Here is a 15,862-nt window from a genome sequence, read left to right as displayed (position 1 = left end):
GGCTGGAAAATAATATAGGGCTGGAAAATAATGTAGGGCTAGAAAATAATGTAGGGCTGGAAAATAATATAGGGCTGGAAAAAATGTAGGACTGGAAAATAATGTAGGACTGGAAAATGATTTAGGACTGGAAAATAATGTAGGACTGGAAAATAATGTAGGGCTGGAAAATAATGTATGGCTGGAAAATATTATAGGGCTGGAAAATAATGTAGTGCTGGAAAATAATGTAGTGCTGGAAAATAATGTAGGGCTGGAAAATAATGTAGTGCTGGAAAATAATGTAGGACTGGAAAATAATGTATATCTCAGTCATTGAACCTTGATCAGGCAAAGGTTTTAAAGGTGCCAATATGATCGACCGTGACACTTAGTACATAGAGGGTTTATTTAAATAGCACCTCTATACAGATCCTTTTTAAGTAAAAATGCTGACAGTGTTTTATTAAAAAAAATTACCTAGAGAATATTCGAGGATTGTTTTTCCATTTTCGTGACATCTCTAAATTAAAACGATATTATTAAATCTTTTTTTACCCAATTTTCACATTCGAGATTTATCACCATTCAGCATAATCATAACGGAAATTTGTGTAATTTCTTCCATTTCTAGAATTTTCTAGACTTTTTTCGAGAATTTTTGAAATTTTGAAACTAAAAGAAGACTTAGAAAACAGTCCATTATTGTTTCAAATTTATAGTTTAAAGATAAAAATAATAAGACAACATTTTGTTAGATTTTACATTTTTTTTATATATTTTGATACAAAATTGGCAAAAATCCAATAATATTTTCATCACCTACAGATCGATAGTAATTTATTTGATTGGAGTGATGAAATTCTCAAAAAAGTTTACCTGAAGAAGCTGCTTTTTTCTTGGCGCCAAAAATAGGCGGGAACAGTTTGGAGGATTTGTGAGACGCTATACTTTGGCAGGAACCAAGTCTCCCGCGTTTAAACAAGGTACCCAACAGAGGAAGACGACGGGCCGAGTAGTTTGAATCTGTTCCAACCGTAAGACTGGATCTTGATTTAGTACTACCCATAAGTTCTCCCATCATGGTTCTCAGAAAACCACTGTTTATAGAAAGTCTATCACTTCTGCTTTGAGGTTCCTTGAAGAACAAAATATTCATCAAAAATACGTCTCAAAGAGAAAGAAAATAGCTCTTAACTGGTCTACAGCTAGGGGTTTCTGATTAAAAACACAAAAAATCAAATCTAGATTCATTGATTGACCTTGGCTGGATTGGATGTAAAATTACATTGGTTTGTATATCACCAATTATAAAAACAAAAGTATCGATATCACATAAGATCTAGAAGCCGGGTTTAGAGATTCTTGAAATAAAAGAAGAGAAAAACGGGATTAGCGATGCTTTGAAAAATATTATGAAATTGCCAAAATGAAAAAAAAGGATAAGGTTCATAGAAATCCTCGAAACGGTTTTTTGTCACCAAATTATATTATCTTCAGAAATTAATTAGAAAACAGAAATTACAAAAAATCAAAACTCTATTTTCTGTCTACAAATTCTCCCTACTATGAATTACATCTTGAATAACAAAATTGTTTTAACAGAAAGATCCATTTTAGCATTTTTGTAAGATTTTGTAATATTTGAAGCATTTTTGTACAGATATTTTCGGAGATTTATTCATCAAAAAATGTTCATAAAAACTATGGAACTTAATCTAGAAAGTAAACAATTTTAAATCGATTTCACAACAAAAAATTGTTTCGGGGATTTTTTCCCTTGATATCATAAAATAGTTTAGAACATAATTAACATTATTTATATATTTTCCACCTAAACCAGGTATCCTGTAAACATTTTTGTAATATTTTATATAAAAACACTAATCCTGATTTTTTCAGAGTATAGTTAACGTCATAGAAAACAGGGAAAAGCATTATTTAATAACCCATATTTGTAAAATCACACAAAAAAATCCAATAAAACCATCTTTTGGGTCATTTCTCAGAATTAAGTTTTACATATAAAATAAAAATAAGGTTTTCATTCAATGTCTTTTTTATACTGGACTCTATAAAGAACGAGTTTCAGGTCGTTATTAAAGTCTCTTGAATTAAGGGTACAACTGTATTCCTACCTCTAGTATAGTTTGTAGAGTAACGAACTCTGCTTGATCTGGGGACACCTCAACCACTGCAGTTGATCCAATATATGGAACAGTTCTTAACAAACATAATTCAGGATATATGTATATATATATAGTCCAATATATGGAACAGTTCTTAACAAACATGGTTCAGGATATATGTATATATATATATATGTATATAGTCCAATATATGGACCAGTTCTTAACAAACATGGTCAAGGATATATGTATATATATATAGTCCAATATATGGACCAGTTCTTAACAAACATGGTTCAGGATATATGTATATATATATATACTCCATTATATGGACCAAATCTAAGCAAAAATCGTCCAGGATATGTATATAAATATATATGTATATATATAGTCCAATATATGGAGCAAATCTAAACAAACAAGGTCCAGGATATATGTAGATATATATTTAGTCCAATATGGACCAGAATTAAGCAAACATGCATGGTCCAGGATACATCTATATATACAGAGCAAAACAAATATGGATCAGAATATTTGTAAATATCAATATTTGGACAACATAAGATAAATCTAACCTTGAAGTATAACAAAATTGCTAATTGGCGGCTAATTAGACGATAGAAGAAATATGTCAATTAAACAGATTAAGTCTACACAGTACACAAAACTATATACGAATTACGAATGCGTCGAAAAATAAATCGATGATTATAGGTTGTAATATCTGAATGAATTGTTTGGAATAAAATTGATTTTTTACTATCCGAGTCGAATATTGCAACTTTCTGAATTTGTCTGGACGTATGTATCAGGGTTTTGGACATAAATCAGGGTTTTTAGAAATATTTCAGGGTTTGGAAAATATATCAGGATTTAGGACAAATATCTGTCTATCGGGGTTTGGGAAATATATCAGGCGTTGGAACATATATCCGGGTTTGTAAAATATATCTGGGTTTGGAAAATATATCAGGGCTTGGAACATATATCAGGGTTTGGGAAATATATCAAGGTTTGACAATTATATCAGGGTTTAAAATATATCTGGGTTTGGAAAATATATCAGGGTTTGGAACATATATCAGGATTTGGGACACATATCAAGACTTGAAACATATATCCGGGTTTGTAATATATATCTGCAGGTTTGGAATAGTATCAGGGTTTGGGACATAAATCAGGGTTTGGGAAATATGTCAGGGTTTGGAACATATATCAGGGTTTGGGAAATATATCAAGGTTTGACAAATATATCAGGGTTTAAAATGTATCTGGGTTCGGAACATATATCAGGGTTTGGAACATATATCAGGATTTGGGACATTTATCAAGACTTGAAACATATATCCGGATTTGTAATATATATCTGGGTTTGGAATATGTTTCAGAGTTTGGGACATAAATCAGGATTTGGGAAATATGTCAGGGTTTGGAATATATATCTGGGTTTGGAACATATATCAGGGTTTGGAACATATATCAGGGTTTGGGAATTATATCAGGGTTTGGAACATAATAAGGGGTTTGACCATATAGTAAGGTTTGGAACATATATCAGGGTTTGGAATATTTATCAGGGTTAGGAAGACTTTACCCAAAGTTATGATTAAATTAACCTGAATTGTTCTGCAGCGGCTGTGTAAGGAAGATGATGCGGAATTTTTTCATCCCAAAAGTGATCTTTAGCCAATTCTGGATGCTCCTAAACAATATAAACTCAATTCTGGATGCTCCTGAACAACATAAACTCAATTCTGGATGCTTCTAAACAATATAAACTCGTTTCTGGATGCTCCTGAACAATATAAACTTAATTCTGGATGCTCCTGAACAATATAAACTCAATTTGGATGCTCCTGAACAATATAAACTCAATTCTGGATGCTCCTGAACAATATAAACTCAATTCTGGATGCTCCTGAACAATATAAACTCAATTTGGATGCTCCTGAACAATATAAACTCAATTCTAGATGCTCCTGAACAATATGAACTTAATTCTGGATGCTCCTGAACAATATAAACTTAATTCTGGATGCTCCTGAACAATATAAACTTAATTCTGGATGCTCCTGAACAATATAAACTCAATTCTAGATGCTCCTGAACAATATAAACTGAATTCTGGATGCTCCTGAACAATATAAACTTAATTCTGGATGCTCCTGAACAATATAAACTCAATTTTATTGTAAATTTCGCGAAATCCTCATTATAATGTTATTGCATTTTTTCTTTTCAGCTTTCACAACTTTCCAAAATGAATGAATCAAAATTGAAAATTAACACTAGATTCTTAACATTATGCACGGTATAAATCGGTTCAAAATCTACAAATACATGTTCTTTGCTTGCCTGTCAGGATCTTTGTATCCAATAAAAGTCTAAATAGCTGAAGACTTCACATGACCCGAGGGAAGGTTTATGTATGGTCAGAATTTAAAGGAATTGAGTCTTTGCCACAAACTCAACTTTTGTAATCATTATATATTTGCATCCTGATAGTGTACACCTTTAGCCTAATCTAACAAAATTCATAATTTGAAATATCAAAGATCTTCGATATTGAGTTGCAAAGATATAGATATGAGAACATCAGAGTTTGTGGCAAAAACTCAATTCCTTTGCCTTTAAAATATTTCGATTTTTCAAAATCCACAGAAATAGCAACAATAATAAGTTAAAATCGAAGATGAAATCCAAGTAGTAAAAAATAGTTATAAGACTTCTGAATATCATCTACCTGATGCATTTGATCGACGATGAGATAGGAAACCTGGATATTTCGATCAATCATTAAATTAACCTCGAAATCGTCATCGTCCTCGCCAAAGGGATTAATCAGAACCTCGGCCACCTAGAAGAGAAGGGATTGTCAATAAAATCTTACTCCGGCATTTCCCAAATATATGAGAACGATTTTTTTTACAAATCTCCAAATTAAGTTTTAGTTGTTTTCTTTATCAAGAATATAATGCAATTAAAATAGCAAAGAGTTTTTAATTTGATATATCGAAATGGTTTATTTATAAAGTCAAACACATATGGTTAACTTGACTCTTCACCTAATTACAAGCAACACTCTGTTTACAGAATGGCTTATTATATTCACAACAATATCCATAATCCTATAATAAGTCTCCATATATTTTTATCTTAAAAAGTTACTAAACTTTATTTGTGGATTCTTTTTAAAAGTAATTTGCAGATTTATACAAGGTTTCTATAAATTGAAAGGAAGGAAATATTCATAATTTTACATTTTTCAATTTTTAAAAACAAAAATATCTTTCTCAAGTGGATATTTAAAGGGAATTCCATCATTTAAATTGCGTTGGCAGTCTCAACTAAATCTAACCTTGAACCAGCTCATGTAGAAGATGAACCTAACCTAAGACCAGCCCATGTAGAAGATAAACCTAACCTAATACCAGCTCATGTGGAAGATAAATCTAACCTTGAACCAGCCCATGTAGAAGATATATCTAACCTTGAACCAGCCCATGTAGAAGATAAATCTAACCTTGAACTAGCCCATGTAGAAGATAAACCTTACCTAAAACCAGCCCATGTAGAAGATAAATCTAACCTTGAAAAAGCTCATGTAGAAGATAAATATAACCTTGAACCAGCTCATGTAGAAGATAAACCTAACCTAAAACCAGCTCATGTAGAAGATAAATCTAATCTTGAACCAGCCCATGTAGAAGATAAATCTAACCTTGAACTAGCCCATGTAGAAGATAAACCTAACCTAAAACCAGCCCATGTAGAAGATAAATCTAACATTGAACCAGCTCATGTAGAAGATAAATCTAACCTTGAACCAGCTCATGTAGAAGATAAACCTAACCTTGAACCAGCTCATGTAGAAGATAAACCTAACCTAAAATCAGCTCATGTAGAAGATAAATCTAACCTTGAACCAGCCTATGTAGAAGATAAATCTAACCTTGAACCAGCCCATGTAGAAGATAAATCTAACCTTGAACCATGTAGAAGATATATCTAACCTTGAACCAGCCCATGTAGAAGATAAATCTAACCTTGAACCATGTAGAAGATATATCTAACCTTGAACCAGCCCATGTAGAAGACGAACTGTAGAACTGTAAAGACGGGAACCACCATATCCGGTTCATCACTAATAATAAAAAGAAAAAGTTAACAAAGAAATTGAGTTTTTGTCCCAAACTCTGATTTTCTAATTTCAATATCATTGCAACCCAATGTCGTAAACCTTTATTATTTCAAACTAAGAATGCTTTTAGATCAAATAATGTAAGTTTAAAATATAAAAGGTTTACATCATAAGGTTGCAAAGATATAGGTTTTACAAAAACTGAATTTGTGGCAAAGGCTCAATTCCTTTGAAATCACACTTAGAATTTTTAAATCTATTTTGACATTTTTTCAATCAGATTTTGGTTTCTAATTCAAAATCCGTCGAAATAGTGTAAAAATATACTTTAAAATATTAAAAATTATTTTCAACTAAAAAGTATGAAATATCAAATAAAAAAATCTTCATTTAACGGGTGAAAAGGGTGAAAATGGTGAAAATGGTGAAAATGGTGAAAATGGTGAAAATGGGTTCCAAAGTACGTTGAGACTCACTGACTGAGAAGAGTCGAATGAAAATATATTTGTTCTTAGGCAAATGTCATGTGTAGTTAAATCAACTTTAGTTGCTTCAAACATTAATCTTTTGTATAGTTATAATGTAAATATATTGTGTGTGTGCAATCATGCATTGTTATTCCACTCAACTATTTATTAATGAGTTATTTTCAAGTCTATAATACAAATTGTATGTCTGTAAAGTGTGGAACAAACACCTATTTATTTACTCTGTAAGGGTTGGATCATCTTTAACTAGGAATTTAAAGTTTGTGTCTATTGTTTGAAATTATGAAAGTTTAAGGATTGCTACAACTTTAACATTTAAATTTAACTTTAAACTTTTTCTAAAGTGTATAGTTTAAAATTATAAAAGTTTGATTGTACTTTAACATTTAAAATTAAGTTAAGAATTTCAAAAAGTCTAGTAAATGTCTATAGTATGACCGTAGAGATGGCCAAATTCAGCTTGTTTTTCATTTCGTTCGTTCATCGTTTGTGGGTGGCCCTTTTTGTTATTTTTTGTATATGGTTAAAAAAATTTATCTAGTTGCTTCTCAAAATTATCGTTCATTTTCCATACATTTATTTCGTTTTCTCATTAACAGATCGGTAAGTAAATTCATTTGTTCAGAAAAATTAATTCTTCAAAAAAACAAGGACTTTTCTCCAAAAATTTTTTTAAAAAACCTTAGTTGGTTAGACTATCGTTTTTTAAAAAGTGTGTAAAATCTCTTTTTAAGAAAAATACGATTGTTTTTTTAATCTTTCGAAAATTTTTTTCTTTCAGTAAAAACCCTTCAAAACCATTTGAAAGATTTTAAATCATTCGTTTTTTTTCCTTCATTTCAAAAACGTTAATTTTTCATTTCTCTTAACGACTCATATCGTTCGTCCATCTTTCATTTATTTCTGAATAATTTCTTTTTTCACAAAAAATTTCATTCATTCTCAAAAATTACGATCGTTTCAAAAACGGTGCCCATTTCTAAGTTTGTACCCTCAGTACAATTTAAAATTAAAATCAAAATTTAAAAATTTTCAAAAGTGTATCTATAGTTAAAAATTATATAAGTTTGAAAGTACTTTAACATTGTTTAGTTGCTGAGCCAATGACAATAACAAAAGATGTATTGAGTAAAAGAATAACAAAGCTAGGAGAAGAAAAGAAAATTTAGTGAGATTCCCGGAGCCACTTACAGGTCTTCATAATAGTATAATAAGGCTTTATTTTTCATTCACTTCTTAAAAATGATTGTACTTTTAAGATGAAATACTAAGAGAAGGTTCATGTTGAAAAATTTGAAAAAGACAANTGAGCTTGTAACCTTATAGTGTAATTGTTTGATATGCCATAATTCATAGGGGGGTCCAGGGCACATTTTGTAAGAAGTCACCTTAAAAGAATTGAGTCTTCATGCTCCAGCAATATTTTTTTATCCCTATATCTTTGCAAACAAATGTCATTATATAAGCTGAAAATATCAAGGTGTACACCGTCTGGTTGCAAATATAAAAGTTTTAGTTTGTGACAAAGATGTCTACCTTTAAAGTTTATCTTTCCTTACCCCTAAAATTGTGAAAATTTTATCTTTTAAATACCTTAGAAATTGTCGCGCCATAAGAGAGGAGATGAAGTAAGAGTACACAGCTAGGGTAACAACCTGCAATAGTCAATCAATCAAGTAATTACTTAATCAATCAAGTAATTAATAAATCAATCAATTAATCAATCAAGTAATAAATTAATAAATCAGTCCATTAATCATTTACTGTAAAGGTACCTGTGTGTAAACTAGAGGTACAGAAACCCAGTCGTAGTTGAGAAGCCCTGGAAATATAGAATTGAGAGATTGGACTTGGACAAGAATTGTCCTAGACATACAGATTTGGGAGATTGGACAAGAATTGTCCTGGAAATATAAAATTGAGAGATCTGACTTGGACAAGAATTGTTCTGGAAATACAGATTTGAGAGATTGGACAAGAATTGTCCTAGAAATATAGAATTGAGAGATTGGACTTGGACAAGAATTGTCCTGGAAATACAGATTTGAGAGATTGGACAAGAATTTTCCTGGAAATATAGAATTGAGAGATTGGACAAGAATTGTCCTCGAAATACAGATTTGAGAGATTGAACAAGAATTGTCCTGGAAATACAGATTTGAGAGATTGAACAAGAATTGTCCTGTAAATACCAATTTTTACGATCGGTTGACAAGAATTATTCTGGAAAGACATATTTCAAAGATTGGACAAGAATTTTAAAACGTGCTAGAGATTTTGTATGCAAAACTTTATTGGAAAGAAATTGGGTCTTTGCCACAAACTCAAATTTTCTAATCCCTATATCTGTTCAAAGTACCTATTGGTGTAAACTTAGGTATTTTTAAGTTAGATTATTTAATTTTATAGTTTGAAATATCTAGGTCTACTACATTGGGTTGGAAAGCCTTATGAACTATAAATCAGAATATAAAAAAATATAACTTTGTCTTCAATTTTTGAAATTTTAGACAAATTAAATCTTTGTATAATCTGTCTACCTGCGCATTTCGTCCCAAACTTGTTGATTTCGTCAATAATCGTCTTGGTCGCAAATTCGTCGGTGATTCGTCCTTCTCTCTTTGCCCTCGTCACTATAGCTCCAGCCCAGACCAAGCTCATCCAATATTTAGGATGCTAAACAATATTAGACAATTTTACAATTTTAGACAATATTAGACAATTTCAAACAATATTTGTCAATTTCAAATAATATTAGACAATATTACACAGTATTAGACAACTTAGAAACCCTTAGAAACTTAGAAATATCAACCCTTTCATGTTTATTATTTTACAATGAGATTTTAGAGGATTCCAACCTCAATAGATTAGAATATCAGCCGAATTATCGCTAAAATCCAAATCCTTAACCTCATATTTTATTTTTATGATTTATGTTATTTTTTGGAAAATTGAACATTGAATGAGAATATTTAAAATTGTCGCAATCCTTTAAATCCACGTCTTAAATTAACTTTATTCCACAACTCACGGTAAACTAGATATCCCAGTTTCAAGTTAATCTTAACTTTGGACCTTATTTCGAATTTCTTCTTTCCAACGTCTTTTTAAGCTAAACATTGTGATTTGTGAATATTTAAATATATAAAGTTTCTCACAAATATTTTACAGATTTGTGAATATTTAAATATATAAAGTCTCTCACAAATTTTTGACGGATTTGTGAATATTTAAATATATAATGGCTCTCACAAATTTTGACGAATTTTTGAATAAGAGATTAAAATATGATTGAACATATTCCAATCAGACAGGATGCACTTCGTTGTAGTTAGTTTAAAATATTCCAAGTTGATTTTCATAAAGTAAGTTAAGTTTACAGGCAAGGCTGGTTCCCAATCTCAAGTAAAGCTATATGAAACTTTTCTAAAAAGGTATTTTTTCACTAAGCATTACTTCACAACAAACTTTTTTCAATTCTGAGTGTTTTCTTTCGAAATGTCTAAAGGAATTGAGTTTTTCCCACAAACTCTGATATTTTAATACATCTATCTTTGCAACCCAATGTCGTAGACCTTAGATATTTCAAACTATAAACTCTGTTAGATCATGTAATCTAAGTTTGAAATATCAAAGGTTTACACCGCCAGATTGCAAAGATAAAGAGAATGGAATATTCAAGTTTGTGGCAAAGACTCAAATCCTTTACCTGAACATAATTGCCTCCATCTTGTAAATGGACTGCATTTACCTTAACAGAATTAGCCTCCATCTTGTCAATGGACTCCATTTCAGCCTCTAGTAAAAGACCAGCGTCCACTAGGTGTTGTGTTGTTGGGAACCTCTTCTTTACTGGCACACTGATCATTCTTGAAAAATATGTCTAATTGAAGTGTCCGGCGTTGCCCGTGGAATTGCAAAAACACTATGAAAAAAACAAAATTCCATATTAAAATTGTATTTCCTAAAATAATGCAAGCCAATTTGGTCCAGCCGTTCGGCCAGCTGTAGCTAACATCTATATATAGCTAACAAATAGCTTTATACAATAGATTTTAGGTTGAATTTGTTTCACAGTTTACTGAAAAACTAGTTTTATTGTAAACCAACAATAGTAAGGAATCTGTCATCGCACTGAAGCATTGAAGTCCATTTGATGCAGATCTACAGATTCTTTTATTTACGTCTTTTATATTCCGTCATAACCTGCAAGGATAACTTTTCTTGAGGGATCAAGCGTGTATCTTCAAATATAAAAGTGCTAATACATTGGATATTAAGATTAATGATACTTCACCCAAAAGTTCCTTTATATATTTGCCCAGGAATTCAGAGTTTAGTTTAAAATCTATAATTTACAATAAAGTTTTTTCTAAGCTGTCCTAATATGTCACAGTAGATGGCTCAAGAGGATATATCTCAACATCTAATAAAGAAAATCTAAAGAAACTGCATAAATTATGCAAACCCAGTGTTAGTTTCAAAGCAATGTGCGAAAATCTATCAAGCCTTGCAGTGCTGTAATCATACCGTATTTTTAGAAAACGAAAAACACTAGACTGGGACTAAGAGACTCTATTTCTGAATAGCTAAGCTATACTCATGTAATTTTGCGTTAGACAAATATAAACGATGAATATAAAATAAATAAACCCTAATCTCCTCTCCTCAGCGGTTGGAACTTTTGTGCGAAGTATCGTAAATCTTGAAGGCTTAATCTTGATATCCAATAAGGGCACTTTTAAATTCTTTATCCCTCAATTTAGGTTTTTTTTTTATCTATTCAAGTTGTCCTTTCTGAGTGTTTCCACCATAGGACTTTAGAGAAGGATTAAATTTATCCGTAAGTCTGCATAAGATAGATCCCGAGCTTAACAAAACAAAAGTTATATTTTCGCTCTATTAAACTAGATATTTTCGTCAGATGAAAATACCTTAACCACGTGTAGCCACGTCAACGTGTATCCACGTTCGACTTTTTCATGTGGTTCGATCATCGTTTGTGACCGAACCATTTCGTTTTTTTTAATCATTTAAGAAAAGGATATCGTTCGTTCTCAAAATTTCTTACGTTTTCCATTTATTTCGTTCGTTTTCTAATTAAATAATCGTTTAGTATAGTCGTTCGTTAAAGCAAATCGTTCTTTCACTAAAAATAACGAAAATTATCTTAAAATCTGCTAAAAAGTCATTCGTTTAACAAAAAACTATAATTTTTAAAATGCGTTTTCCCAGAAAATCGTCCCTTCAGTAAAAAAACCCAATATATTTTCTTTTTAAATCTTTTGGAAAATTCATTCGTTCAGTAAAAAAACTATTGTTCATTCGTAAGAACGATTAAAAATTGTTCCTTTTAAAAAAATGATGAATTTTTCATTTCTCTGAACGACCCATTTCGTTCGGCAATCGTTAGTTTTTTTCTGAACAACTCCTTTTTCACGGAAAATTTCGTTTATTCTCAACATTTTAGTTCGTTCAAAACAAACGGATGCCAAACTCTGTATCCACCATCTTTTCTACCATATCCACCATCCTATTTCCTATATCCACCATCTTTTCTACCATGTCCACCATCCTATTTCCTATATCCACCATCTTTTCTACCATATCCACCATCCTATTTCCTATATCCACCATCTTTTCTACCATATCCACCATACTATATCCTATATTCCAATATTCACCATCTTTTCTACCATATCCACCATCCTATATCCTATATTCCAATATCCGCCATCTTTTCTACGGAGATATTGTACGTATATATTTTTTAATTGAGTGTCCATATCTGCAGCGATGTGATATCATATATCCATATAATAAAACTTTACTCAGAAACATTCTGCTTATTATAGATCTATCCACCGTAAACTAAGTGTAAATACATGCAATCGGAAAAAGATTATATTGACCACAAAGTCTGACAAACAACAATTTTCACATGTTTCAATCTTTATTATGGGTTCCCTTGACCAAGTTGTCCTGTAATATTGTGCTAAAGAACCCTTGCTGAAGTGAAATTCCTTTAACTTTACCCTGCTAGGAGTTGAAAATAGTTCTTACTTACAAATGTAACAGCTCTCAACTTTACTAAGTTTTTTTCTTGAAAATTAGGTTTATAAGATAAACAGGTTCCTCCACATTGGATAAGACTGTATAGATTACTTATTCTTCCAGTCATAATTCTTTAATTTTAAAATTCATGGTTGGATACAGAAATCATTATTACTTAATCTTAAACACCATCTACTCTATGATTGGCTATACTGTTTGTATCCAATAAACTTCAAAACGGCTGAACTAACGTTTAAAAGTGAAATAGCTTTCCTGGAATTTTATTTTTTTATTTTTTATGAAGCTAGGAATGTTTACAGAAAAAATCCTTTGAGGGTTTTACGCTTGGAAGTGTAATTGTATATATGGAAATGGACTAAATCACTTCAAATGGAATTCCAGATTGTCATTAAAGTTTCATCCTTTGTCAGTAACCCTGTATGTAGCGTACCCCCCCCCCCCCCCCCTAGTAAACACCAAAAAATTTCTCTTAAAACAAGTTTTTGGAAAATAAGTTCTAAAACTTGGTATTAAAATGTTTTCAAGATAAAAAGTCTTTGGAATAAAGTCCAAAATTTTGAGACTTTGTTTTCTATAAATTTGAAAGTTTTAGAAAAATTCGCCGTAAAGTTAAATTTTCCAATCATTTAATCTTTGTAACCTGATAGTGTAATTGTTTGATATGCCATAATTCATAGTTTGAAAAATCAAATGTCTTAGGTGGAAATATTTAAAAACATTTTCGTTCTAAAACCTGGGCCCTGGAACTACTTCTTGAACAACGTACATATTCACTTTAAATTGAAGATTTTAAAGTTGTAATTTTTAGTCAAACAATGATTTTATTTCACCCAATACACTTTGACTCTTTTTAGACTTTATATCGGACCCAATTTTGTGTGGGACCTCACATGCCCCCAGGGAAAGTTTGTGGATAAGAAAACTTCAAAAATTGGCCTCCAACAAAATTCGATTTTCATAAAATTTTGAAAATACACGTCATTTTTTTTAACAAATCCGCGAACTTTTTTATTGTCAGTGTATACAAAGAGAAAATGTTAACAATTTAAATAGAAGATGGACGAGAAGCGCCGGAGAGCCTAGTGACATAATATTCTACTCTGTGAAAAAAAAATTTGAATGTCAAGTTTTCTCACCTTAATGTTTGAATGAGTGCAATGTTCATATATCTAGCTATCGTACGTCTAACCAGCCGTCCACTAAACAGATTTTTGCATATTAAAATATAATTTATTAATTCCAAAGAAAAAGAAGCTTTTAAAAATAATTTTCCCATCGTTTTCGGAGAAAAGTTTATTGTCTCAAATTTGAGATGTTTCACCTGTTTCCAATTAAGTTTTATGCTTGATAAGTTTGCTTTGATTACATTATGAGATGAAAAAGTTTGCTTTTTAAATAAAATCAAACTTCCATACAAATATGACAATGCCCGATTTACAACGGTACACTTGAAATCCTTATCTGATCAATAATGTGGAAGATATTGTAGTTTTTCTAGGTTCAACCGTGTTAAATTCTGATCATTCCACCAATAATATGGTTTCCTGAAGTAGAAATGCCCAAGTCACTCTTGAGAAGAAGCCACAATTTAAAATGATCAGTTTTCAAAATCATAAACTTTGATATTTAATTCATACTTGATCAGTCAATGCTTGAAAAAGTACAGTTGCACGAAGAATTACTTAATATTACACGTGCAGTCCCTTTAAAAGCCAAAAATCATTGAAACTGAACTCAAAACGATATCCACAAAAACCACAGTTATTAAAGATGAAAAGGAAATATTCAAACTAGATTCATATTAATTTCTCATTAACTCCACTTAGTGCTACACATCGTTTTGGTGATTTTTTATAATACTTTTAGTAAAACTTCCGAGATTTCAAAACTGTATTCTGTTAAAGTTTGCTTTTATTAAACTTTGTAATAGTTATATGTTAAAAAAGAAATACGACCCCAAAAACTATCGTTTTTGCACTTTTTACATCGTTTTGGCTCGTTTTTTCATAAGGTTTCTGTCAGGGTCAAAGTTCATGTCACAGTGGAAGAAAACGAACGAACTAAAAACGAACTAAAAACGAACTAAAACGAACTAAAACCGAACTAAAAACGAACTTAAACGAACTAAAAACGATAAACGAAATAAAAACGAACTCATAACTAACTAAAAACGAACCAAAAATGAACTAAACACGAACTAAACACGAACTAAAAACGAACTAAAATCGAACTTTAAACGAACTAAAAATGAACTTAAATCAAACTATAAACGAACTAAAAACGAACCAACTCAATCCACAACACTACTTACACTTCATCATCTCCAGCCACTGACGTTGTGATAAAGAGACAAACTGGATCCGGCCAAGGGATTGATTCGAACTGTGCCCACCATCTACAAATAGGATGGGATTAAATAAGTTTAAACTAGACAAACTGGATCCAGTCATGATGGGATTGATTCGAACTGTGCCCACCATCTACAAATAGAATGGGATTATATAAGTTTAAAACTAAACAAACTGGATCCGGCCATGGGATTGATTCGAACTGTGCCCACCATCTACAAATAGGATGGGATTAAATAAGTTTAAAACTAGACAAACTCGAATCATCCATGTGAATAATTCGAATTGAGAATGCACATTATTTAGTTGAAAAACACGGTCTAGAATCGTTAACGCTAAAAGTCATGGGTGCGTTCTTAATAATTTACAAGTCTCGAGAAAGAAACAGGTATGAACTCTCCAGTTTAAAGGAAATAATTTTTTTTTTCAAAACTCTATTTTTCAATCCCAATATCTTTGTCAAATACCTTTGCTACATTACTAAGTTTTATCCGTAAGTGTCACAGACAGGGAGTGAAATTTTGAGTTTGCGGCAAAACTTAATTCCTTTACAATAATAAGAATGGATTGTATATACAAGTATACGTATGCACTATGAACATATGATGCAAGATTAAGCAGAAACTTTAACTTTTTTCCCACCATCTACAACAATTGAAAGATATTAATCCTAAACAGGCCGGGGGGGGGGGG

At 31.2% G+C, this 15,862-nt stretch overlaps 1 protein-coding gene across 1 annotated transcript in view; it reads right to left on the bottom strand.

Annotated features, from left to right (window-relative positions):
* Window positions 1–459: 459 nt before the first annotated feature.
* LOC111709334 (bestrophin-4) overlaps window positions 460–15,862 on the bottom strand; it is a gene marked incomplete at its 3' end in the record, with an annotated part of 26,711 nt that continues 11,308 nt past the window's right edge. The window contains 12 exon segments of the mRNA XM_023482976.1: window positions 460–502; window positions 859–1,117; window positions 2,118–2,202; window positions 3,731–3,816; window positions 4,858–4,971; window positions 6,189–6,258; window positions 8,337–8,398; window positions 8,519–8,565; window positions 9,284–9,419; window positions 10,498–10,615; window positions 13,958–14,020; window positions 15,133–15,216. Coding sequence (XP_023338744.1) covers window positions 460–502; window positions 859–1,117; window positions 2,118–2,202; window positions 3,731–3,816; window positions 4,858–4,971; window positions 6,189–6,258; window positions 8,337–8,398; window positions 8,519–8,565; window positions 9,284–9,419; window positions 10,498–10,615; window positions 13,958–14,020; window positions 15,133–15,216 — 1,167 coding nt within the window.

Source organism: Eurytemora carolleeae, unplaced genomic scaffold, assembly GCF_000591075.1.
Source record: "Eurytemora carolleeae unplaced genomic scaffold, Eaff_2.0 scaffold913, whole genome shotgun sequence".
Lineage (NCBI taxonomy): Eukaryota > Metazoa > Arthropoda > Copepoda > Calanoida > Temoridae > Eurytemora > Eurytemora carolleeae.
This window is presented reverse-complemented; position numbering and strand designations above follow the sequence as displayed.